Genomic DNA, 25,863 nt, shown 5'->3' on the forward strand with positions numbered 1-25,863 from the left:
AAACAAAACAAAACAAGGAACACTTAAGAGTTTATGGATGGTCTCACGGGAGCCACGGTGACTTCTGCAAACAGAGCCAAGCTGGCTGGATAGCCAGAGGGGAGCGGCTACCAGGTTCTCATACAGACTTGCAGACATTCTCAAGGCATTTCTGCTTCAAGGCTGAAAGACCAAGAAGGCACAGAGGTGGGAACAGTACAGAGACAGAAATTAAACTCTGACAGCACCAGTGACATGTCAGTGTCTTCGGAGGGCAAGCGGGCAGGTGCACAGGATGGAGGCTCAGCTGGAGTGAGCCGGAGAGGGCAGAGCTCCGCCAGACTTTCTTGCTAGTTAGCAGCACACTAGAGAAAGGAGCAGCTGTAGTTTCCACCCAGTCTGATGCTCCTGTCCCGATACTCAGCCGTATCTAACTTATCTCCCAGACTGCATGATGCTGATTTCAGTTCAGTAATATACTGCTCACAAAACATAACATGTTGTGTGTGTGTGGGGTGGGGGTTAACATGGAAGGACAGAAGACTTACTAGATCATGAGGTCCCCTCTCGCCACACCAAGAAAAGAGATCCTTCTCCCTGACTTGTGCCCTCCATCTCCCAACGCCTGCCCCCAGCAGAAGGAAGGTGTTGGTAGAAGAATAACAGAAAAAGTTGAAGGGTAGATTTTTCTCTGAGACACAAAGGACCCATAATTGAGGGAGAAGAAAGAAGTGAAGGAGAGGGATGCCAAAGAAGAAGAGGACATGTGTGGAAACAAAGAAGAGCCAGAGCTTGATTTTAAGGGACACCGTGGGATAGAGCTTGTGATGAGAGAGGCAACGAAGGACGAAAGGAACAGGAATAAAGTCTATGAAGTGTAGGCCTGGGTGCGGAAGATCCCATCTGATCTAAGAGCTGCAGGAAGGATTTGGTGGCTGTGTTTTTCTTTTTGTTGCTGTTGTTTGTTTAAGGTAATACATTATCAGATAGGGCCCCGTACCATCCAGTACATATGTAGGTCACATTAAGAAGGGATTTTTGAAAGAATTCAATACAGCTCCATGATTTCTAGGAGGCCAGAGCCCCTAATTATTATTCTAAATAATAACTTAAACTTTTTTTTTTGTTTAGACCTAATGGTGACTGGATGAGCTCAGTACTCCTGTGGCCCCTGCTAAAGCCAGACCTCCTCTCATGGTCCATCAGCAGAACAGACCGTTGGCTTTGGGACCAGCAGATCAGCCAGCAGAGATGATATCAGGTGTTTCTGCCGGTGATAAGGCTTTTCTAGCCTCAGGACTAGGATACAGGGGCCATAAGCCCTTTCTAGGACTTCATGCTTCCCCTGTCCCTTGAATTCATTGCGTACATTTTCTCTTGTTTTGTAATTTAAGGGTTTACATTGAGTTTATCTTTGATTGTACTATTTTCTTTTTAACTTTCCTGATGACTCAGCTCTCACAGTATGTAAGAGTGTATAGTTGAGTTGATGCTGAGTATTTATACCCTATTGCAAGCATCAAGTGAGTGGCTGGAGAATCCGAACTGGCCTAGACTTCTTCCGTTTTGTCCTGGTGGTGATTAGCTGAGCTTCTGGCCCCTGGTAATGCCACACACCCTTTCAGAGTCCCACAACCTTCTGTAGGACACATTCACTGTGAAGCTACAGCATCGCCAAGTTTAGTACTTACTGTGTGAGTGCGAGACTCTCTTCACCCTCCCACAGATCAACGTTGCATTCTTTAGAAACCAAGAGTAGAATTCTAGACAGTACCTAAAGGTTCAAATCAGAGCCAGAAACAGTCACTGTCCTGTGTTGGCACCAAGAAGACAGAGAATCAGAAGAGTAATGACATGCTAGGTGTGGGGCTGTACACCTGTAATCTCAGCAGAACTCAGCACAGCTCTGTCCATTCAGTTTAACTCATCAGCTCAATTCAGCCCAGCCCCTCTCAGCTCCATTCAGTCATTCCAACTCAATTCAACTCAGCAAAGCTCAAACCAACTAACTTCCGTTCAGCTCAGTTCAACCCAACTCAACTCAGCACCATTCAACCGAGCTCAGCTCAGCTCAGTTCATCTCAGCTCAACTCGATCCAGTTCAGTTGTTCAAGCTCAACTCAGCACAATTCAGCCCAACTCAGCTCAGCCAATCACTCCAGCTCGACTTGACTCAACTCACCTCCACTCATACAGAATCAAGTCAGCACAGCTCAGTTTATCTGAGATCCATTCAACTCAGCTCCATTCACCTGACTCAATGCAACATCGCTCAATTAATGCCAGACCAACTCAACACAGTTCAATTCAGCTCAGCTTCATTCATCTAAACTAACCTCGAGAGTGCAATAAACATCCTGGCCATGAACATCCTGGTCGTGAAATGACAATTTAGTAGAGGACTCGCTTGAAAATTCGTTCCTTACACTATTTCCCATCACCTGTCTGTAAATTACTTGATGTCTGACTATCTCATTGCTGGCTAGGTGCATCCCCTATAATAACCCTACTTATTTGGCAAATAGAGATAAGGGGAATCAAGGCTTAAGGATCACACAGCTGAAAATTATAGAGACCTGGTCTCAACACACAATCCATATGTGGTGGTGCATATCTACAATACCACTATTATAGAAGGATCCTCATCTGGAGCTTGCTTGCCTTGGAAAAATGTGAGACTCCGAAATAGAATCCAAAAGTGCAAAGGGTTAGTCATGCTCCAGTGATAGAGTGTCTGCCTCTTGAGCACAAGGCCCTGCATTCAAACCCTAGTACTGCCTAAACAATTTTTCTTTTAAACAAAAGCCTATGAATATGGGGTGTGGAAAGGCCCTGCCGGCCCAACTGACCTCATGGTCTCTGAGCTGGAATCCCTCATCTGGCTCACGCAGAGGCATTGCTGGAAGTAGCGGCACAGCTCCATCAAGCACGGGTTAAGCTTCCTGATGACCATGGGAAGAGGAGCAGCTGTTATGGATCCCTCTTTGAGGGGCAACCGAGGACACCCTGGAAGATGCAATCTCAGGCAAGTCAAATCAAGCCATTCGCTGACCTCTTTCCCTTTGTTTAGTCCTAGGCCAGGTGAATATGGTTTGGTTGAGACAGACAGGACACACAGTGGTAAGCATCAGGAGACTAGGTGATGATCAAGCTAGAGAGCAGAAATGGGTTGGCTTAGACAAGGATCTAGAACGCTGCAGGGAAATGAATCATGTTGGGACAACCTGGTATGGCTTTCAGAGTCCCTGATGACTTGGTTTCCTGCAGGAAGACCTCAAGGGGGGGCACAGATGCTCATGCCTGTAATCCTAGCTACTCAGGAGACTGAAATCTGAGGACTGTGGTTCAAAGCCATCCGGAACAGGAAAGTTTGTGAGACTCTTATCTCCAATTAAGCAGTAAACAGAAGTGAAGCTGTGGCTCAACTGGTAGAGTAACAGCCTTGAGCAAAAAGGCTAAAGGAAATGCCCAGGCTCTGAGTTCAACCCCAGTACCAGCAAAAATGGAAGAAAAAAATTCACTAACAGGATCACTCGAGATTTCCTTTGACTGGATCTGTTATCCTCTGTTCTTCACAAATCTCCATTGAGCCAGTGTTGGCATTTTTCTGGTATGGCATCTTTGAAACATTAGAAGGCACTCATCATATATTTTAAAGAATTTATTTAGGTTTTCAAAAAGTATAATTAACAATGTATTTATAAAGTAAAAAAGAACTCATAATGTTAAGAAAGATTTTACAAAAATATATAGAAAGGAGCAGGCATTAATGGCTCATGCCTAGCTGCTCAGGAGGTTGACATTTGAGGATCATGAGTAGAAGCCAGCTTGGGCAGAAAGAGTCACTGAAACTCTTATCTACAATTAATCATCCCCCCCCCAAAATTGGAAGTGAATCAGTGGCTCAAGTAGTATGTATATCTCTCTCACTTTTTCCTGAGTTAACTATAACATTCAGCCCTATAGACCAATATCCACACCCATGTGTCAGGACTTTATTCACTGACACTCAAGCACCTCAGTAAGATCTTTACATATCTTATTTAATCCCCATAGGACCTTGTGAGGCAGATATTGTCAGCTCGTTTCTAGACTGTGATCTGACAGCCACCTCTCTTCACCACCACTGTGTTTCTGTGTAACTCCTGCTAGAGAGGGCGTATGATCTCCTTAGGACTCACCCTCATGTCTTTGCTTCTGAAAGGCCCCTTCACCATTCACGTGGGCTGTGATGGTTGACGCAGACCTTGCAGATCACTAGACAGTGACTGTGTAGACTCCAGCAATGTAATAATGTGATAATTTGCTAATGCCAGGTAAACATGTGACTGAACGGCCCCGGAACACTTGGGGGGGGGGCGCTAGAAAAGCTAGAAGTGGGAGTGGGAGAGGGAAATCTCTTTGTATCCATTTCTTACTTATGGAACTGTCATAACAGAATAAAAGAGACTGAGAGCTCTAAAAGCTGGGGGAAATGCAGCAATCCTCCAAAGAAGATACAAAAATGACCTCATCTCTGAAATTCTGGACCACAGCCACAGGCCCAGGAATGAGCTTTCCCGCCACAAGAATGGGGTATGCAGGGGTGTGTGTGTGTGTGTGTGTGTGTGTGTGTGTGTGTGTGTGTGTGTGTGTGTGTGTGTGTATGTGTGTGTACAGGGATGGGGCAGGTAGGGGTTTTTGAAAACAGCCACAGGAAACCACAAGTAAAGAGAGAGGCTTGGGTTTTGGAGTCCTCTTTTCCCCCTCTCACTGTCTACAACCATGCGTGTCCTGAGAGAAACTTCCATTTGCGTAGTCCCCAGCACTCTATATAGATGCTGAGCGTTATTACACAGAGCCTTATAATCCCACATCACCTTTATGAACATCACTGTATGTAATACAAAAGTACAGAGAAACGACAACAGAGACATTTCTAGCCCTCACAACCACTGTGATATGCCTTGCTTTAGGTTGAGGAGACTGGAACCCTTCTGAATGTCCAGAAACCACCTCACAGCAAGGACTGAGCTGGGATCTGCACCCCAGCAGTCTGAGTCTTGTATTGTCAAGCAAATCTCTCCTTATTAGATCAGGAAGCGTCCTTCACAATAAATACAAGAAGAGCAGTGAAATGCTGCTACTCACTTGATACGCGGTGGGGTGCAGGAATCAAAGCTGCCTCTTCTCCAGGGGTGAGTGGCCATCTTGCAGGGACATCATCTACAAAGGACAAGAACAGAATTTAAAACAAAACTTCAGAATGAAATGGCATTGGGTTGTACGCAGAACCAGAGAATCAGAAAAACCTTAAGGATAAAGTGTGCTTAAACATAGTGTCTTGTACATCTCATTGTTACAATGGGTCAGCCTGTACCCTTATGTCAGCATTTTATTATTTCCCTTCCCCTCCCCAGATTAGAAAAATATATATACAAGATGCAGGACACTGGAATCAAATACAGTGACAACAGGGGTTATACCATGGAGGAAGAACATACAAAGAAACAAAAAAAAGTCACATAATACATTATAAGTACATTAAAAAGAACAGCAAGAAAGGTAAAATCTCTTGGGTGGGGAAGAGAGAAGTTGGGGAGGTGGGGAGGAAAGGGATGGTAGGGGAGAAACATAGGATGGGGTAACCATGCTGAATAGGAAATGCACTCATTACTTTGCTCATGTAACTGTAACCCCTCTGTAAGTATCTTTACAATAATAAATATGTATATATTAAAAATAAAAATAAAAAAGAGTGCTTGAATTGGTAAGGGACTTGTAGCCAAGTGGAAATGGTTTATCAAAGATCACAGGCCGGGTTAGCACCACAGTAAAGTTCACAAACCAGTTCTGTATCTCTCCTTGTAAAACCCAGCAAAATGTAAAAGCTGGCTTCCTCCCTGTACCGGAGCCCATGATGCAGGTGCACCTCATCTCGCCCTATCTATGCTTTATCTTATGGTGCTGGGTTTCTTTCTCCAGTGGTGCCATCTTACCCATCTGGGGATCTCTCGGGGCTGGTGCCTTGGTTGGACTTGGAGTTCGTGTACCAGGGGTGGCTGAGCCTGAGAGGATGAGAGAGAGACATAAGCAATTATCTTTTTCAGTGGGTCCCCACCTAGAGAAGATGCCCCCTGCCACCCGGCCTGCCCTTTAGCCAAACCAGCAACGAGCTATTTCCCCTTAGCCGAGCTAAGGGGAAATAGATCTCACAATGGAGGTGTTTCAGCTATAGGCAAGGATGCTAGGCGAGGCTAAGAGGGACACTGAGCCTGGGCTCAGCTTCACACAGATATCAAACTGCTCCCCACCTATCACGCTCCTCTGCCTGGAGTATCATAGTGTGTCCTTTATCAGTGCTGCCTCTCTGTGGAGCTGTGTGAGTGCGGAAGTGAGCACTGGGCCCATCCACACTGACCTGTGCATGCAGGAGGTCCGTGTCAATAGGGCACTCCTGTTGTTTTCTTAGCAAGGTAGCTTTTCCTTTGCATTTCTCTTGGAGCATTGTGTTGTATGCCCCCAACTCTGTCGGTGAATGCTTGTTGCCTAGATGTGTTTCTATGTAAAAAAGGGACCAGTCTAAGGGACACAAGTTCAGAGTTGCTTATCTTTGAGGTCCATTTGCAGTTAGACTGGAGGACTTCAGAGGCCTGAGGTGAGGGACCCAGGGCCTGAGTCTCTCACAGCTGGCCACAATGTGCCACCGTGGGTTGGGGAGGGCAGGCAAGCAGACTGGCCCTGAGTTGCATGAGGACAGCCAGGGCACAGACATCACTGAAGCTAACCATGACAGCAACTCTGAAAACGCACATTTCAGAGGTGAGCAAATGGGATTTGGGGAGGCGCAGGACATGGCGGTGTGACTGAAAGGATATGGCCAAGATTCCAACCCAGCTGGGTCTCAAACAGCTTGCAGCACACAGCCTGAGGCCTCCACTGTCCTGAGGACCCAACCAAAGCACATTAGCTTTCATTTTCATTTTCATTTGAGCATAGATACTCAAGCCTGGGAAACTTGTGCCAGGTGTTCATATAGATAAAGCCAATAAAATACCCTTCCAAGGCCTGATTGTCCAACTGAGATTTTTGAGTTCAAGATGTTGCATTTATGTCTGTCAAAATCCATTTAGTCCTCCCAATAATATTCCCTAAGAAATTGTTAAGAATTTTTTTTTGATGTTGTTGTTGATCATGGGGCTTGAACTCTGGGCCTGAGCACTGTCCCTCAGCTCTTCAGCTCAAGGCTAGTGCTCTACTACTTGAGCTACAGCGCCACTTCCAGTTTTCTGGTGGTTAATTGGAGATAAGAGTTTCATGGACTTTCCTGCCCAGGCTGGCTTTGAACCACAATCCTCAGATCCAAGCCTCCTGAGTAGCTAGGATTACAGGCGTGAGCCACTGGCACCCGGCTTGTTAAGAATTCTTAATGAATGATATACACGTGTACATATGTATGTATAAATGTATGTGTGTATATAAAAATATCAATAATGATTAATAGCAATAATAAAACATACATATCAGCACATGCCCAGAAAACCATAATGATTAATAGTAATCATAATACATATTAACACTATACCCGAAAACAGTTTTGGTCTGGAATAAACTAGGTTGATGTCCACTGGTCCCTTGTTTAACAGTGATATGAATGAAAGAAAACTTGGAAAGTGATTGTACATAAGAGAAGAGGAGGTGAGGGATTCCTACAAGGAAGAATCATTCATTCATTCATTCATTTATTCACAGAGGAGACAAAAGGAGGTGGGATAAAAAGAAGACTTCACTTTATGATGGTTAACAATGGGTTAATTTTGTTTCTCACTCATGTACTACTAGTCTTTTTGTCTATTGGTTGTTTGAAAATCTAGAAAGGCGTTCAAACAGGAGGACTGGGGTAAATGTCCCCTCTTACCTGAATCTGGACTGGGCCGGGCCACTTTGCTGGGCACGGCCCATATCTCAGCAAAATCGATGGCCTCCTGGGCCTCTGGGGGAGATGTGAATGTGGGGGTGTGGGTTTTCCAGGGAGGACCTCCAGGTGTCTTCTCATTCGTGGTCTGAGCCCTGGGCACTGATAATGTAGAAGCCCATGTCTGTCTGCTGGCTGTCACCCATGGTGTTCTGGTCACCTTCCCTGAAGCTGTGTGTTCAAAGTGACAGCCATAAGGCTCTGATACGTTTGAGCACTTTGATTCTTATATAAAATTGCAGATCCATAGAAATGGCATTAGTGGACCAATAGAACACATATGCCTGCAGATAATTCATGGGTTTAAGCTTTATTCTGAACTAGAATAAATAGAGCAAGCTGCAATTTGCCTGTGTACCAGACACATCCTTCAAACCCCTTGAAGACTAAACCAGTTAGGAACTGTGTTCAGGGGCCAGTGGACCCTGCGTCAAATTTAAGTAATGCTTTGTAATCATATGACATAATGGGGGGATTGTAGAGATGGAGGTGCAGAGGCCTGGAGACACGAGCTGTGCCCCTTTACCACCTGTGAGGTGTTTTGTTGTTGCTGCTGCTGTTGTTTTGTTCTGTTTTCAAGCTGGTCCTGGGGCTTGAACTCAGGGCCTTATCCCTGCTGCCCCTGAGCTTCTGTGCTCAAGGCCAGCACTCTAACACTTGAGCCACAGCTCCACTACTGGCTTCTTGGTGGTGAACTGTAGGTAAGAGCTTATGGACTTCCCTGCATGGGCTGGTTTCAAATGGCGATCTTCAGATCTCAGCCTCCTGAGTAGCTAGGATTACAGGCATGAGCCACCGGTGCCTGGCTCACCTTGTAAATTTTGAGTGACTTATATAATTACTTTTAGGCCTATCATTAAAGTAGGTGATACTAATAATTCCTTATTTATGCTAAATCTTCCTTAATTGGTTTTTAAGAAATTGTTTCTCACAGTAGAAAATTTTCCTCAAGTTCTGCAAAATTGATCTCAGTGGTGGTTTTAGTAGCTGTGAGTAAAAGTTGGGGACACAACTGTTTAAAACACTGATTTCTCCACTAAAACATGGTATTTAAATAATCATGTATTTAAATATTCCTTTATTAATTTCATTAAAGCTTGGTAGTCTTTCTTACCAAACTTTCCCATTTTGGTCACAACTACAGGTGTCTTGTAACTTTCCTTGTCTCTAAAAATCACATCTATTTTCATATCACACAGTGAAGTTTTCTAATTCCATTTACTTATCGTGTCGGCAGGGATCTCTCTTTTCTTGTATAGAAATTTAAAATGTTTTGTAGTTAATGAGGTTAAATGTTATTCTTTCTACTCTGTCCTCATTGTTTCGTTGTCTGCTGAGTCTTGCTAATTCTGTCTTCTCCTTTCTTCACTTTTTTTTTCTGTCATTAGTAGGAATGCTACCCCTTTGAGCCACAGCTCCGCTTCTGGTTCTTAACTGGTTAGAGATGAGTCTCATAGACTTTCCTGTCCAGGATGGCTTTGAACTGTGATCCTCAGATCTCAGCCTTCTGAGTAGCTAGGATTATAAGTGTGAGCCACCAATACCTGGCAAGTCTTATCTTTTCTATGTTGAGTGGGAGATCCTCTCACTGGCTCTCCTCATACAATAGCTCTTTAAAGGCTGGTGGGTGACTGTTTCCTTGCCTATGTCTTTCACTTGATAATGATCTCAGGAGAGAAGGGAGACATTTACAGGCCTGTGCTTTCAACAGCTTTAGTAGCTGAAAGTAAATGTATGTTGTATGTTATAGTGAGTGAATCAATAAATTAATTGATGCTTAATGAAAGAAAAAACCCCTCAGTTTTGTATTATTTCCAAGTAGGGAGTCACAGGTGTCTGTGAGTATTCAATGGCAGCATGGCTGATCATGTGTGCTAGGTTGTGGGAACTGGAGGGATCCTTGGTAAGCCACTGGTAGCATCTTTTCATGCTGGTGTGAATCCATGAACATGTTCACAATATGGTTAACCTCTTAACCTAACCATGCCATGAATGTTGACTCCATCATTTCCTGCCACTTCTCAGGGGGATCACTAACTACTTTGTTGAAACAAAATTACCTTGTGCCACAGTGTATGAGGATTTGGAGACATGAGCATTATCCAGGAGCAACCCTTGATCATATTCTTTTAATTTCTTTTGAGTTTTAAACGGTTTTAAAGTAAAATGTCACAAACACAGATAAATGCTTGGAGTACATTGTGCCCATGACATTTGCTGCTTGACCTACTAGAAGCTATCCTGGCTCATAGGCTTCGCCCCTGAGCAGATCTCCCAGTGGTGGAGAGCAATAATAGCAAGCATTTTACTTATTTATTTGAGTTTAGGGTGATCTGAGGGGCTCAGTGAAGGAAGAGAAAACGTGGAGACTGTCTTACCAGAAGTTGAGCGGGTGTGAGAGGGATCCCTCTGTGTGGCTGTAGAAGGAATCAGCCTCACCGTGTTCCCCTCAACCTCTCTCTCAGAAGGAGAACTTGTCTCCGCCCATAGGAAGGTCCTCGGAGCAGACTCCCAGTGTGAGCTCTGGGTCCAGTTGGGGGGGCTTGCTTCTGGTAGTGTCTGCTGGCTTTGGGTTGTTAGCCTGGAGGTCTCTGTGGCTTTTCTGGTAGCTGCACCTTCAGGGAGACAGTCAGGGAGCGCTTTAGACTGTTTGATGCGATCAAGTCACCGGAAGACGATGGGAGAGCAAGTATACAAAAAGCTGAGATTTCAACTTTCCTCCAGACAGAACCAAATGTCACCAAAAGACAGGTTCCTTCTTGAATAACAAATGAAGCTAAAATGTCAATCTCACTAAAAGCTGCGTGATGAGTCACTGTCAGCAGAATGTGAAGGTGACAGACATAGAAGTGCCAGACATGTAATGTCTCTCCTGATCAGACCCAAGTGCAGCCAGAATCCTCTCTCTACTTCATTGTCCTCAGCCACCAACAGGCTCTGGATTGACAATTGGGAGAGGTGATAGGCTTGCTCTTTTGCCCTGTGGGAACCTCCAGGAATCAGTGGTAGAATTTACGGGATTGGCTGCTTGAGAGAAGAGTCACTGTACAGGCAGATTGGTAGATGTTTTCAAAGAAATCTATCCAGTGCCCCAGGAGGCTCATGTGTTAAATTGAATTCATGCCTTCCCTAGGGAAGGATTAAATGGAGGAGGATGAGAGCCTCTTACTAACCTATAGGCTTTCTTCCTCTGTCTTTTGCTAGGTTTCCATTCCCATTTGTCCCTTTGACAGACAACTTTGGGTAGGGTCCAATCGATGCACTGGCAGGCGGTGGCTCTGCAGCCTTCTGCCCTCCCACAGACCTTTTACACCACCTACCATCCCTAGACTGAGCCTGGCTCCCAGGCCGGTTAGACTTGGGGCTAAGAGCATCCTGATCTGTCATCTAAAACAGGGTCCAAGTTTCAAATACCCATGAAAGCCAGATAATGAATACAAGCAATAATGCGTGAATCAGGAGCCAGTGGGAAGTACAGAGCAAGATATTTGTGCTAATGTGAGAACAGAAACAGAAGCTGCTTTTCCAGAAGGAGAAAGGATCTGGAGTGCCCAGATCATCTTTTGAAGAGACTGTAGAAATATATGCGCACACACACATGTACATCTACATATATATAAAACTACATATGTATGAATATATTAATATATATTTAAATATGTATTTGTAAGGTTTGAATATTTATACATAAGTTATATATATTTAAAATATTTTATATATTTATGGTTATACACATGTGTATTTAAAATAGTGAAATTTTTTGCTTTTTTTTTTTTTTAACAAAAAACACATTATAGAGGGGTAAATAAAATGTCCGAGGTCAGCACTCAGTCTCCTGTCTGCCCCAGGTTTGGGAGCCCCCGGACTCTTTGGTAGGAAGCTGGGGCTTGACACTCACCCAGGACACCACAAACCCCCGGACTCTTTGGTAGGAAGCTGGGGCTTGACACTCACCCAGGACACCAGCCACAGCCACACTACTGGTGAAAGTGTAATTGAGCACGGGGGATCGTTCTGCCATCTCCCAGAAGTCAGAGAGATTCCTTCCTGCAAAATCACACCACTGGGATGAAACCTGGAGTTCATCAGTCATACTGAAGGCTCCTGGGGGATCTCCAGAGCTGCTGCTGCTCACCTGACCTCCCCGCCATCACGCAGATGAAGATGCAGTCGGAATCATTGGTCTGGCTCACTGTAAGAAGAACCCGCAGACCACGACTTAGACATGAGGCTGCAAGTCTTATTTGGGATGAAAATTAGACTGCAAGTACCTGCTCAGGATGATGGAGGAGAGGAGACCCACTCCCTATTCTTGAGAAACCACTTGCTGTGTGATCTCTTTCTTTGCATTGGAAGGGGTAAAGGAGGAGAGGCATGGGGCAGTCTAACATACAGGCCGATGGTACAGCCTGTATGCAGTCCACTTCTGGTTATGACATCAACTCTGTTCTAGCTATGCACTATGCAAACCTGAGTCCTGCTTGACTCCTCTTGGACTCAGTTTACCCATCTCCATCTTCAAATTGGTAAAAACTCAACCCCTTCATTTGCAATGCTTAACAGCTTAAATCCCTAGGTCTCCACATTGCTGATTGCCTAAATAGAGCTTATCTGCAGATACCAGGCAGCCTGGCCTATGGCAGGGCCTGGTATGGGGAAATCTGCTAGTTCTGATAATACTCCACAATGAATGCCAGATCACACACTTGGGAGGCACTTTCAACATGAACGCACCTGAGAGGATGGAGGTGGACTTAAAGATCTCTGTGAGGTAGCTGGTAGAATTTCCAATGATATCCACCAGCAAGGCTGTGAAATCTGCAAGACAGATCGGGGAAGTTGGAATTTCTGATTTGGAGACTTAAGGGGAAACATATTATGTGTGGATATTTTCCAATAGATTTTACAATTTATGGGTCCATGAATTGAGGAATGGTAATCATAGGTGAATTTCTGATAAGCAGAAAACCTTAGGATCCCCTATAGTTTTCTTATCCCCTTTCTCCTCCACTGCCCAATTCCCATCCCAACTCTGCTCATGCCACAGAGCTATGCAGGGCTGTGGCAGTGAGTGGTGGCTTTTCTGGAACCCCCCCCCCATCCTTTCTGGCACTTCACTCAATTATTTCAGAACACCATATCCATTGGAGGGTAATCAGGCGCACACATATGTAAGGTAAACTTACAGCGCTGGAATTTGACAATGCAAAGGGTTATAAACTTCAGACTATCAAAAGAGAAAAGGCCCTTGATACATGCTCAGACAGGACCTCTTCTTTTGTTTAGAGGGCTGTAAAGGAAGCTTGGAAGGAATTTTCAGCATTAAGGTTTACGGGATCTTGCACAATTTTCTCTCTCAGCAACATTTGAATAGGACCTTTGCTTGACATGGTAAGCACCACACACCACTAAGATTTCCTAATATACTTCTGTGTGTATGTCTCTGTGTGTGTGTGTTCATAAGCGTGCACGTGCATGAGTGCCAGTTCTTGGCTTGAACTCAGGGACTTGGTATTGTCCTTGAACTTTTTTTCTCAAGGTTAGCACTCTACCACTTGAGCTGCAGCCCTGACTTTTTGATGGTTAATTGAAGATAAGAGTCTCAATGGACTTTCCTGCCTGGGCTGGCTTTGAACCATAATCCTCAAATCTCAGTCTCCTGTGTAGTTAGGAGTTACTGGCACCCAGCCTGATACACTTCTTGACAAGGGGCTTCCACCTACATTTCTGTCCATCTACGGGTCTTTGGGATAAAAAAAAATCTTGGATTCTCCATCAGAAAGAGGGTCCTGCTGGCAGGAGCCATTTTTAAGCAGGTTTTTTTTTCAGAATAAAAAAGTATTGGGGATCACTGATGATTACCCATTTTGCTTGGTATAAATGCTTTTTTAGCAATTAATCAGATTATGAGTTTAGACAAAAGCAAGCTGGCCTGAAAACCCAGAACCAAGATCTTCAGGAATATATACTATGATAATCACTGGTTTGTGCAGTATGCCTAGAGTACCAGAAGGTAAGTATTGCTATCTGTGAGTCTGAGCCATGGTGTGTTTTTGCTATGTCTGCATGGACACGTGATTAATTTCCTGGATAGAGAAACAGTAGTGCACCATGTGGCTGTAGACTCCCATCTGTGCCGAAAGTTGGCAACTGTGGGCATCTTCCTTCTACATCCATCTTGGAGAAATGGAAGACGGGCAGTGTCTCGTTACATATTCCACCTATTTCCATCTACTTCTCAAATTTCTCCTTTGTTTATTAATTCATTTACCTAATAAATATTCATTGAGTATTTGCTGTGTGCCAGACATCTGCTAGGTTCTGGGGAGTTGGGAAAACATACAGAAGAAGCTACATTAATGGAAAATCAAGACTCATTAACAGGCTAATAAAATGCAAGGCTTGAATGCACTCTTCAGATTGCATAGAAAATATGAGAAAGGCTGTGGAGCTAGACACCAAGAACTCGGTCCAGGTTCTGCCCCTCGAGATTCAGAGAGTCCTATAGGGTGGTAGAATGTATATGTAAGCCAAAGCATCCTCTCTTCCCAATGTTCCTACAGCCATTCCTTCACCATGTTGCTTACCAATCCCTCCTCCACTTTGTGAACCTGCTTTTCAGATCTGTCTAATAGGCTAGGAAGAAATCAAGTGATCATTATTTCAAAGGTATTCTTTTTTTGATGGCAATTTCATGATCTAATTTACTATTAGTACCCATAGATGAATTATTTCTGTATACCTTTAGATATAAGGTAGGAAAATGATTTTCGACTGTCTTCTTAATACCCAGTTTTCGCAAGGGTGTGGACAGATGCATTCAAACATTGTTAATAAAGGTGTAAACATATGCAAGATTTCTAGAAGAAATTTTAGTGATTTGAATCACCACAAGATTATTTCCTTGTCTGCCAACAATTCTGTTTCAAGGGCTTTATCCTACTGAGATAATTGGACAAGCACTCCTACTGATTTTGTACAGGTGTTCCTCACAGCATTGTTTATAGTTGTAAAAGTACCCTGAATAAACTACATTTCCATCAAGAGGAGACAAATTAAATAAACCATGGTACCATCTTTCCATGAATACCATCTATTCATATAATAGATGAGGCATACTTGGTTTGCACATACTCTCCCAAAATCCTTTAGTAAAAGAACATCAGATTTTAGTTGCAGGCAGAGTGATTTAACATAACTTTGGTATATTTGCCTAAGTGGGTGTGGCCATGTTGCTAAATTTCAAACAATGTAAAAGAGAGAAATACAAACATCTCTATGCTATAAGTTTGTAACAAATGAGAATTTTTCCCAGTCCTTTTGCCCTTTTCTCATGACCAGATGTAGATATGGTGAGAAACATTATTCACACCAAAAACAAAAGGAAACCTATTGTGAAAGGCAGAGCAACAAGCTAGAAGGATCCTGGGCCCCCAGAGCATCAAATGTTCCAAGGGGCCTTGGTATATCTGCGTACACTGTCACACATAAACACATAGTGGTTACTTATTATTGTAGCCCAGCTCATAGTTGCAGTAATGTAGAGAATAGTTCTGTGTGTGGAGTAGGATAGACAGCTACATGGGTAGATAGTGGAGTAAATGGGTACTTTAGATGACAGGCAGGATGGATTGATGGGTTATAGATAATGTTGATCAAGATGTGAATAATAGCTGGGCACTGGTGCCCCATGCCTGTAATCCTAGCTACTCAGGTGGCTAGGATCAGGGAATTGCAGTTTGGAGTTAGCTCAGGCAGAAAGGTCTGTGAGACTCTTATCTCCAGTTAACCAGCAAAAATCCAGAATGGAGGTGTGAGTCAAATGATAGAGCACCAGCACTGAATGAAAGCCAAGGGAGAGCACAAGGTTGTGACTCCAGTACCAGAACCAAAAGTATATTTTTTAATGTGACTAATGATAACCTATGAACATTGTGATAGCAGGTGTTTCTGGCTCTTTTATTATATTTTTCCATGTTCTCTCCTGACTCCAGTACCAGAACCAAAAGTATATTTTTAATGCAACTAATGATAACCTATGAATATTGTGATAGCAGGTGTTTCTGGCTCCTTTATTATATTTTTCCATGTTCTCTGGAAATTTGCTATCACAGTATATTGTGTTTTAAGTTATTTTTTTTAGGGAAAATATATGTGAAAATAAGCTTTCAAGGGAAGGTTATATATTAGAGTTGATAATACTTAGAAGAAAAGAATCCAGATCTGATCATTTAATTATAACCAAAACGTCTTTCCCAAAGTTCTGATCAATGGAAAAATATAGACCCAAATATTATTGAATGAGTGGTCAGTAATGAGTGGGTCAGTAATAGTAATTTTCACTTCTATTACTGAGAATTATCTACATATAAGGAGCAAATGCTTCTAAGTTTTCATTACATAAGTAACATATGAATACAATGACATTGAAAAATATCCAGATATTATAAGGCCATATTAATAAATAAATGCTCTCCAGTTTCTAAGGACACACTCCAGTCTTCTTTTCACAAGTAGTAGCCTATATGGTGTCCAGTTTTGTGTAGTTTCATCAAAGACATATTCTGAGTATTATTTTAAAACAATTTTCCTGAATAAAATTTTTGGGGAATTTTTCCATACATAGGAAAAAGTGTGGCCATACTCAATGCGCATTGTCTGTAGCTCTTTTCCAAAGTTTGACAATATAGTTGACTGTTTCCATGATGACAGATACATTTAAGTTCTTTCCTAATCTTGCAGTTAAAATAACGGTGCAGGGACATAAGGTTCTGTGTGTGCTCAGCTATTTCTCTACAGTAAAACAGAAAAGGAATTATGTGGGACAATGAATGTTCCCCCTCTTAAATGCAATAGGTGTTTCCTATCTTATTGTGGGGAAAAATATATCTAAACGAGTAGAAGCAAGATTGGAAAAACTACAAAGTTGAAGCTCAGCTCCACCCACCTGACAAGTCATTGGTGCGGTTGTTTAAGCAGTAGCAGTACCTGGTGGGAAACGTGGCAGGGTCCACTGTCTTGGGATTGGAGACTGTGAAAAGAAATGACTCATTCAGTGATCCTGACCCTAAGGCCGCCCCCCCCCCTCACCCGATTCCCCACAGGCAGTCAGGGAGAACTCACTGTTGTAGATAGCGATGGAAACCTTGTGAAAGGCGAAGGAACTGTAGGATGTAACTGTTAGCAAGGAGAAGAACTTCTTGCTCTCTGCAGAAAGAGAAGGAGATGAAGAACAGCCAAATGTCTGCCAGAATAGTAATAAAGAAACAGTGCCATCAACAAACATAGTAGCAATCAATAGTGTAATCAGCCAAGATTTAAAAACACACACAAATAATAACACAACAAAAACAAAACCAATAACCAAAGGAAAGCACACGAATCTGCCCCAGCAGTGGATGTCACCTGGCTCTGTGACCTGCTGAGAGGCTCTGAACCTCTAGGGACAAGAGTCCTGGGTATATTCGTTTCCTGGGCCTGCTGTAATACCATTTCACATACTTGGTGGATTAAACAACAGGAACAGATGTTCTCACAGCTCTAGAGGCAAGAAGTCTTTGGAGGCAGGTATGCCCAGGATTCTGAATTCTTTTATCAGGTGTGTCAAGTTCCTTTCATTTGTATAAATTTGTGAACCTCTGGGATAGTGGCTGGAATGAATGATCCCAGATGCTTGGTGCATGTATGTCAGTCTGCAGTGGACCCACACGACCCTAGCTCCCTAGGGAGCCATACATGGAGGAAAGCCCCCGATCTGGATTTTACAAGGTCCTTTGGAGAATGGAGGGTATGCCCCAACACTTCAGTACCCCAAGGCTCAGTTTTCTCCAGCCTTTCTGATCAGAAGAGTCACCAGTGGCACTTGATAAGGGCACATTTGGGCCCAACTAAGATCAACGGGAACAATCTCTAGGTGTCGAGTCTGGGGCTGGGTAGATAATAAGTGTACCACAGGACTCTTGTCCCATAGACAGTTTCAAAGTCTCTGGGCTACATCTCAGGCATTGAGTTCCAACAAATGAGCCATGGGCGCGCCTTCGCAGCTCCCTGTGTGACATGGGAGTGAGGCCCTGCCAGGATTTGTGAAGCATTGAGAGCAGAGCATCTTGGAGGCACAATCCGAAGCTTTCGGATCTGTCATATTTGGCAGAACCCAACAAAGACCCCTGCAGAGGGCAGGATAGAATTGGAGAGAACTCAGGAGTGCAACCCACCCCGCTCTGATGCCTCAGTTTCCCCAGAGTTCCCACCGAAACTCCAGCATGCCAGGTTATCACAGACCTCCCCAGACTCTCCCATCAAGGGTAACTCTCAAGTGAACAAGGTGAGGGTAGAGGGCATAGCTCTGTGCCCACAGCTTCAAATGTGGAGACTGAGCTGGGTTAAGGCCTCAGATGCCACTCCATGCAGAAGAGACAGAGTAGGTTTAAAGCCAAAGTGCCCATTGTGCAATTATGGTTAAGGAGTCTATTCACAGAGCCCGCAGTATAGTTCAGTTTAGAATCAGAATTCTCTACTTACCTTATTCTGCACAGCACTTATCAGATCTACTTTGCTTGGGATTTCCTTCCTTTCCTCCCACTAGAATGTGATTGCCCTGGGACAAGGATATTTTGCCAGCATTGTCCACTGTTTTACCCCCAATACTTACAAGTGTGAGTGCCTGGCACATGGTAGTTGTTCTATAAATATCTGCTGACTAACGTGGAATATAAGTAGCCAAGGAAGAAAGGAATTCAATGAGGGATTTGCTTTGCTCTTATTTGGGAATTGTTCTACCCCCCTGAACTTCAATCTTCTGATTTTGGTTATTATTGATTCATAATTGCCCAGTCATAAAGTACAAGCTATCTGTAAATTATTTTGCTAGAACCTAAAGTACATATATAATTTATTACAATCATTTCTAGAAAGAAACAATAGAAATACTATTGGAATAGTTGTTGGGATAATATTGTAAGCATTCAGCACACCCCAAGGCAATGATGAAGGTGCACACACATAGAATGTGTGGAGCGCAGTCAGCTTCTAGGAGACTCACAGACCTTCTCCTTCATGGTGGGACAATGGATCCTTTCCTATGAACATGGGCTCATGGAGATGCAGAGGAGCAATGTGTTTCTCCCAGGCCATAGATAGTCCAGAAGGGAAACTGGCACAGGAGAAGAATGATAGTGATACAAGTGGTTACCTTTCAAAGCTCGACTCAGCATCCCATTCACAAGCTCCGTCAGGTTGAGCGCAGACAGATCCACAGACTTGGCAGGGAGCTCTAAAGAACATACAAAGACAATGGCCCTGGTGTGCTTTTCTCTGCAACAGACATAGTTGCTCATTTCTGAATTTTGAGCAGATAATCTATCTCTTGAGACATATATACTGAATTTCAGAGCAAATGGCATTTTCTTCAAGAAGTGTATCTTTGATAGCCTGGATACAAATAATCCTGTGGGAAATGTCCCCTCCATCCTGCAAATCCCAAAGACCTCACAGGTATTCTCAACATCCCTGAAGTGCATTATGCAATAGATGTCATTGGTATCTACTGGGAAGGTTTTGTTGTTGTTGTTGGAACCAGAGGCTCCTGCTTGCTAGACACATGCTCTTATCACATAGCCATAGCCAGCTCTTTTTTTATTGCACTGGTTATTTTGGGGACAGGATTTTGCTTTCCATCCAGACATGGGCTGGATTATGATCCTCCTGTCTTATACCACCATTCTGTAGCCTAGATGACTGGCATATGCCACCACGCCCAGCTTCTTCCACCGAGATGGAATCTCACAGACTTTTCTGCCCAGGCTGGCATGGAATGTAACTCTCCCCATCTCAGCCTGTTAAGCATTCAGGATGACAGGTGTGCACCACTAATATGTGGCTAAGGTTTCTTGTTGTTTATCTTTTTGGTGTCAATACTGGAGGTTGACTCAGGGCCTTACTTGGCTCATTTGCTCATGGCTGGTGCGAGTCTTCCAGTTCGAGCCTTTTGCTGGTTAATTGGAGATTTGTCTTTCTGCTCTGGCTTCAAACCATAATCCTAAAATCTCAGCCTCTTGAATAGCTAGGATTATAGATGTAAGTCCCCAGTGCCAGCTGAAGATTGTATTTAAAAATTTGTATTTCTGATCCTCAGACACTCAGATTTGATAGGCCCTGGATAGGACCCAGATGTCAGGGAAAAAGCCCCAAGATGTTGGTGTGCAGGCAGGTGGAGAGACGCAGTGTTAAAAGCCCTCTTCTCCGAAGCATTCCTTGAGAACTTGGGAACAGCAGTTGACCACATGGAAATACTGGTCAATAATTGTTTTTTCCAACTCTTACTGGATGTTCAGACAATAATTACAGAGATGTCATCATGCATATTGTAAGGACTAGAAACAGAAGTCTAAGAAAGTGAGAAACTTTTCTGAGCTTCTCAGACTCCCATAGCATTAGGGAAATAAGTAAGAGACTCACCTGTGGTAGCAAGAAATGTCATTGCCTCTTCCTTCTTCTCTTCCTTAAGGACAGACACTGGGGAAGATAAGTTTTTATTAAGCATACAAGAGTCTCCAGTCCCATTCCCAGGAAGCTGGAGAAGCTTGGAGTTCTGCTGTAGCAACTCTTAGGCTCATCGGCATGGGGCCAGTTAGAGACACTGATGGATACAGACCCCAGGATCTCCCACCTCCGGATTCTCATCTTCTTAGGCTTGGTATCGCTTAGAAGTCTGTGTGCTAATAAATAATTGTAGCATGGACAGGCTAGGGTATCCAACTCCTTAGCTAGGTCAAGAAACTGAGGCTCAAAGAGGAGAAGTAACTCGCCTCACTTGGCACCACTGAACAGTAATAGCAAAAGGCTCAAACCTGCTTCCTCTGAATTGTACAGGAATGCAGAGTAGCAGCCCTTTGAAAGCATAGGGACACTGGACTTCCAGTATCTAGATCTGTTGAACTTCGAGTCTATTATCTTCGGCTTGAAGAGGAGAAAGGGGAGGGGGAGGAGGAGGAAGAGAAGGAGAAGGAGGAGGGGGAGGAGGAGAAGGAGGAGGGGGAAGAAGAGGAGGAGGAGGGAGAAGAAGAGGAGGAAGAAGTTTGTCTGTAATGACACGTGAGGAGTGTTCTGAGCACCTTTACAAGGACACTCACCTGGTCCAGCGGGATGGACCTTGTGGAGGTGCCAGACTGGAGGATCCATGATTTGAATTAGAGGATGTCAAAACCACACTGTAGTTGGTTTTGGTTTTGTTTGCATGGACTATCTTTCATATACATTGGGTGAGAAGATACCTTTTTATTTTTTACATTGTTATTATAAAGCTGATGTGCAGAGGGGTTACAGTTACATAAGTCAGATAATCTGTACATTTCTTTTTGGACAATGTCACCCCAGTTTTTCCCTCCCATCTCCACCCACAAGTTGTATAGTTTGTTTTCAACATAGTGGCTAATGAGTACCATTGCTTCATCTGTTCCCCCTGGATCCCTCCACTGGAAGCTGTCTGATGTCCATTTGATAGATGGGAAAACGAAGATACAGAGAGTGTAAGAAACATACCTGAGTAAGTCGGGATTTGGGGGCTGGCCTCCTTACCTGTTTCTCCAAGGACAGCTCCATCACTTCCCTTTTTAAAACCTTTATTTCCAGACACTAAAATAAAAGATCCCACCAGTGAAATAGTGTCCTGGAAGTACAACCTCACATGCTCAACAGCATCCTTAAAAATCTTCTTGTCCTATACATCCTCTGAAGAATGAGGAAAGTCAGACCTAGGAGCTCAGGAAAGGGCCTCAATTCCACAGCCAGGAGAGAAAGTAAGATAAAACAAAAACTCAGCTCTCTGACCAGGTCATTTTATTTCATTTCCCTGTGTAAGAATATAGTGCCTGGTTCGTTTCATTAAATACAAGGTCTACCAGTGTCACGCATATGTTTATAGAGAGTTATTCTATTTTTACTGAACATATTGGTACAATTAGTGTTCTTTGGGAAAGAAAAACAGCTGATTTGGGAGACTATTTTAACTATATTTTTGTATTGTTTGTTATTTCAATTAGGTAAATACTCTAGCAAATTAAAACTAAATGTTAGGAAATAAAAGAGTAATTTCCATCTCCCCCGCCCAAGAAAAAAAGCACAAAAGAATAGAAAACAATAATACTGTTTGTTCATCAAAAACATTTAGGAAGAGGAATGTCATCCCTGTCTCTTCTCTTTTAGGTTGCAAGTTTTCAACATCTCACTGAAGAGCCAATTCTACACCATCAGAAAAAAAGAAAGGCTAAGACAGACAAAAGTATCATGAAGGCTGTGATGACAGGTAAAAATACTTCTCTGTGATAAATCATATCACTGACAGAACTTCACAGCCTCTGTGGATTCTATATCATTCTGAGAATTCAAGCATGCAACGAACCATAAAGAATGAACAGCTCAACTAGGTGTTGGTGGCTCACACCTATAATCCCAGCTACTCAGGAGGCTGAGATCTGAGGATTGTGGTTCACAGCCAGCCTGGACAGAAAAGTCCATGAGACTCTTATCTCCAATAAATTACTCTGAAAAAGCTGGAAGTGGTGCTGTGGCTCAAGTGTTAGAGCACTAGCCTTGAGCAAAAGGAGCTCAGGGACAGAGCCTAGGCCTAGTTTAAGCACCAGGACCAGAAAAATAAAGGTTAAACAAAAGAATAAAAAGTTCATGAGACCATTACTACATCAGGGCATCAGATGAAGAGCTGGTCTTCCTTTGTGGTTGAAAAGGGAAGAAACTTGACCTGGCAAACAGAGAAGAAACTTGACCTGTCTGTTCACCTGCTGCAGGTAGGAAAGTCATTCCCTTTTCTTGCTTGTCTTCTCCTCTAGGACCAGACACTAAAGTGAAAACAAACAAACAAACAAACAAACACATTTCATCAGAGAAATTCTAACCCAAATTTTCCATCAGACAGAATTTAGTCCAAATAACCCAATTTATAGAGGAGAAAATTATGATCTTGAATTTTGATGTGATTTGCTTAAAAATCCCATATGTAGTTTGTTCATTCATTCATAAAATAGTCATAAAATAGTTACTGAAGAAATATGATAATACTAGTTGTAAGGTCTGCACAGGGACACCTCCCTACTCTTGGCTAAGTTTCTGCCCAGTATCTGTTACCTAGGTAACCTTCCCCTCCTGTTAGGACATATCCTGGGTCACCTTTGGTCACATGCCTCCCATCTGACCCTAGGAGGGTCCCAGACTCTGAGGTCGTGTCTGGATCCAGTGTGGCCACAGTTTTCCCCACATGGCCACACCTCTTCCTGTCCCTGGCCTAGATCAGTCCTGGCCGGGAGTGGGTCACCCCTTTCCTTTTTAGCCATGCCTCTCCACCATGCACGGCAGGGGGCAGCAGTTCAGTAAATAAACTTCTCCTGCCTGAATAGGGTGTGGTATTCTCTTCATCTGCTACCTAATGAAACCTACCTATTTAATATACCTGACACTAGTGATGGATAATGTTGACACCAGAGCTAGTGAGATATTGTATGTAAAGAGAAGGCAGACACGAACTCAAGACCATGCTTACAAATATTCCTTAATACTTGGAGGGGAGTTGCTAGGATGGGTGACAAGAAGCCTTGTATCAGTGATCCGGAAGCCTTTCCCGAGGAAGATCTGGGATCTGAGGGTGGATAATGCTTGTGTAGGATTTAGATGGCTGAAGGAGGGGTATTTGCTGAGTAGGGGCCAGCATGTGTTCAAGACCTGTAGTGAGTTCAAGCATCTCTTGGAAGAGCTGACTGAAGGCCAAGGTGATGGAGCACTGAGGAGGAGGTGAGCTATTGCAGGGCCAGGTAGAGGTGAGGTGAGTGAGCTCCTGTGGAGCAGATACTCCAGGATACTATCTGAAGAGAAGGATATCATTGAATAAATATGACACCATATGGAAGAAGAATCATAGAGGAATGCAAGGATGTGTGTAATGAGGTTTACAAAAGATCACTCATGTTGATGGTGAAGAGTGAATCATGAGGAGATAAGAGGAGAGGAAGGGAGATGGGCTATTAAGTTTCCTCAGTGGTTCAGGAAGGAGAAGATGGTGGTCTGTGTAGGATGGTGAAGTGAAGGTGAACAGCCTTCTGTTGCATGAATGGGACTCAAGCACAGAATGCCTAAGGGAAAGAACTCCAGTAGTGGTATTTATGATTACAATTTTAATCAGACTAACTTTGGGTTGTGGCTTGAAATGTTGGCCACCATGATTCTCAAAGCCCAGTGGAGATCCAAATTTACATAGAGAGCAGACTTCTGTAGAACTGACAGCCCCACCTGCACTTGAGAGGGTCAGGACACACGCGAGGCCCACAAACAACCTCACCGGAGGACCATGCACCGGCAAACGTAGCATGTTGCGATATTCTGGCGACCTGGAAGCAAACAAGCCAATGTTGGAACCAGCCCCGTTATTAGTATAGTAATATATTCCGCACATTGGTGCATCAATTTGAGGACAATGTATGGGGATTCATTAGAATTAGTGAATCCTTTAATTCTTTAGAGTTAATGGCTTTGTACTTGTGAAGATAGGTAAAGTTACATGGTGATAAGAAGTTAACCCCATAATTTCTCTGGCTGAATTCAGCAACAATGAAGGTTTCCTCTTTATAGTCCATTCTTTTAAGTTTAAACAATTTGATAGAGCTCACTTCACGCAGTCAGTAGATGTTCTAGTTAGTTCTAGTAGTTACTTTTTAGTTCTCCACCTGGAAGCCTAGTAGCTGAAGTCCCCTTATCCACTGATTCATTATGGTGGTGGAAAGAGAAGAGTTGGAGGGGCTTACAGCAATTCTTGAGTACTTTTACACTAGCCTGTGCCAGACAAGATGGCAGGAAACCTGAGAATGTGGCAGAGGGCAGCATTTAGAGAACACGGAAATCCTTGGGTTTTCTACTCTTCCATGTCTTTTCTGGCAGGACTGGGAGTTGAATTTACACTTCCTGTATAAGCACTTAAACACTCGATCTTTGTTCCTAGTTCTTCTGCTTCAATTATATTTCCAGATAAGGCCTTGCATTTTGATCAGAGCCAGCCTGGGACCATGATTCTACTACCTATGGCCTTCCATGCACTCAGCTGGCTACTTTGTTGAGATGACCCTGCTAACTTTTTGTCTGTGCTAAAGCCAAATTGTGATTTTCCCAACCTCTATATCTCACACAGCTGAGATTACAGATGCGAACTATCATGCTCAAACTCTTTCTTGAATTTTCTGAGTGGATGAGAAATATCCTCCAAATACCATCTCTACACATAAAGAGGGAAATGGCTATTACCAATTGTGAGTGGTTTTTCACCACCTTTTTCAACCTCTGCAGTGCCAGCTATCCCCTTAGGAATTTGTCATTAAAAAACCAGCAATGCTAGTTAAACATGCAAAGCTGAGACTAAGAGAATAATGATGAATACTTACTGAGTTCTTTTTGTATATTCCATGCCACACAGAATGCTCTTAATACATATTACTGCATGATAACAATGCAATCTCTGTGTGAAAATATTAATGCAACTTCCACTCAACATGCCAGGTACACACACTTGAGATGAAAAATGTAGAAATTTCCTATTAGAAGATTATGAGGGCAAAAAATATTCCAAGAATTTACCATCTTCATGGAAAATTGCATTTGAAAGATTTGCCCTATTAGGAAAGGAAAATCCCTGTGAAAATTTCTCTTTATGCATCCCAACAAATATTGGTGTTTTTTTTTTTTTTTTTGGTCGGTTGTGGGGCTTGAACTCTGGGCCTGGGCACTGTCCCTCAGTTCTTCAGCTCAAGGCGAGCGCTCTACCACTTGAGCTACAGCGCCACTTCCGGTTTTCTGGTGGTTTATTGGAGATAGGAGTCTCACGGTCTTTCCTGCCCGGGCTGGCTTTGAACCGTGATCCTCAGATCTCAGCCTCCTGA

The 25,863-nt window shown here is 43.3% G+C and overlaps 1 protein-coding gene across 1 annotated transcript; it reads right to left on the reverse strand.

Annotated features, from left to right (window-relative positions):
* Positions 1 to 118: 118 nt before the first annotated feature.
* Hhla1 (HHLA1 neighbor of OC90) lies at positions 119 to 24,305 on the reverse strand. The gene is made up of 16 exons (XM_069991712.1): positions 24,227 to 24,305; positions 22,726 to 22,785; positions 20,390 to 20,446; positions 19,125 to 19,205; positions 17,057 to 17,140; positions 16,881 to 16,964; positions 12,668 to 12,751; positions 12,069 to 12,125; positions 11,888 to 11,980; positions 10,312 to 10,548; positions 7,877 to 8,104; positions 5,958 to 6,026; positions 5,110 to 5,184; positions 2,829 to 2,985; positions 1,671 to 1,753; positions 119 to 162 (listed from the first exon to the last, which is right to left on the reverse strand). The coding sequence occupies exons 1-16, from the start codon at positions 24,303 to 24,305 to the stop codon at positions 119 to 121; spliced, it is 1,572 nt and encodes a 523-aa protein (XP_069847813.1).
* Between the last annotated feature and the right edge of the window lie 1,558 nt (positions 24,306 to 25,863).

This window comes from Dipodomys merriami, unplaced genomic scaffold (genome assembly GCF_024711535.1).
Source record: "Dipodomys merriami isolate MVZ:Mamm:240054 unplaced genomic scaffold, mDipMer1.0.p SCAF_4, whole genome shotgun sequence".
Classification (NCBI taxonomy): domain Eukaryota; kingdom Metazoa; phylum Chordata; class Mammalia; order Rodentia; family Heteromyidae; genus Dipodomys; species Dipodomys merriami.

What these genes read in the sequence shown, in the direction of transcription:
- Hhla1 (XM_069991712.1), bottom strand. Translation starts at nt 24,305, where the DNA reads ATGCTACGTTTGCCGGTGCATGGTCCTCCGGTGAGGTTGTTTGTGGGC. An exon ending in GTCCACCTCCATCCTCTCAG is followed by an intron (nt 12,126 to 12,667) that starts GTGCGTTCATGT and finishes TTCTTCTTACAG; the next exon opens with TGAGCCAGACCAATGATTCC. An exon ending in CCGGCCCAGTCCAGATTCAG is followed by an intron (nt 6,027 to 7,876) that starts GTAAGAGGGGAC and finishes TCATCCTCTCAG; the next exon opens with GCTCAGCCACCCCTGGTACA.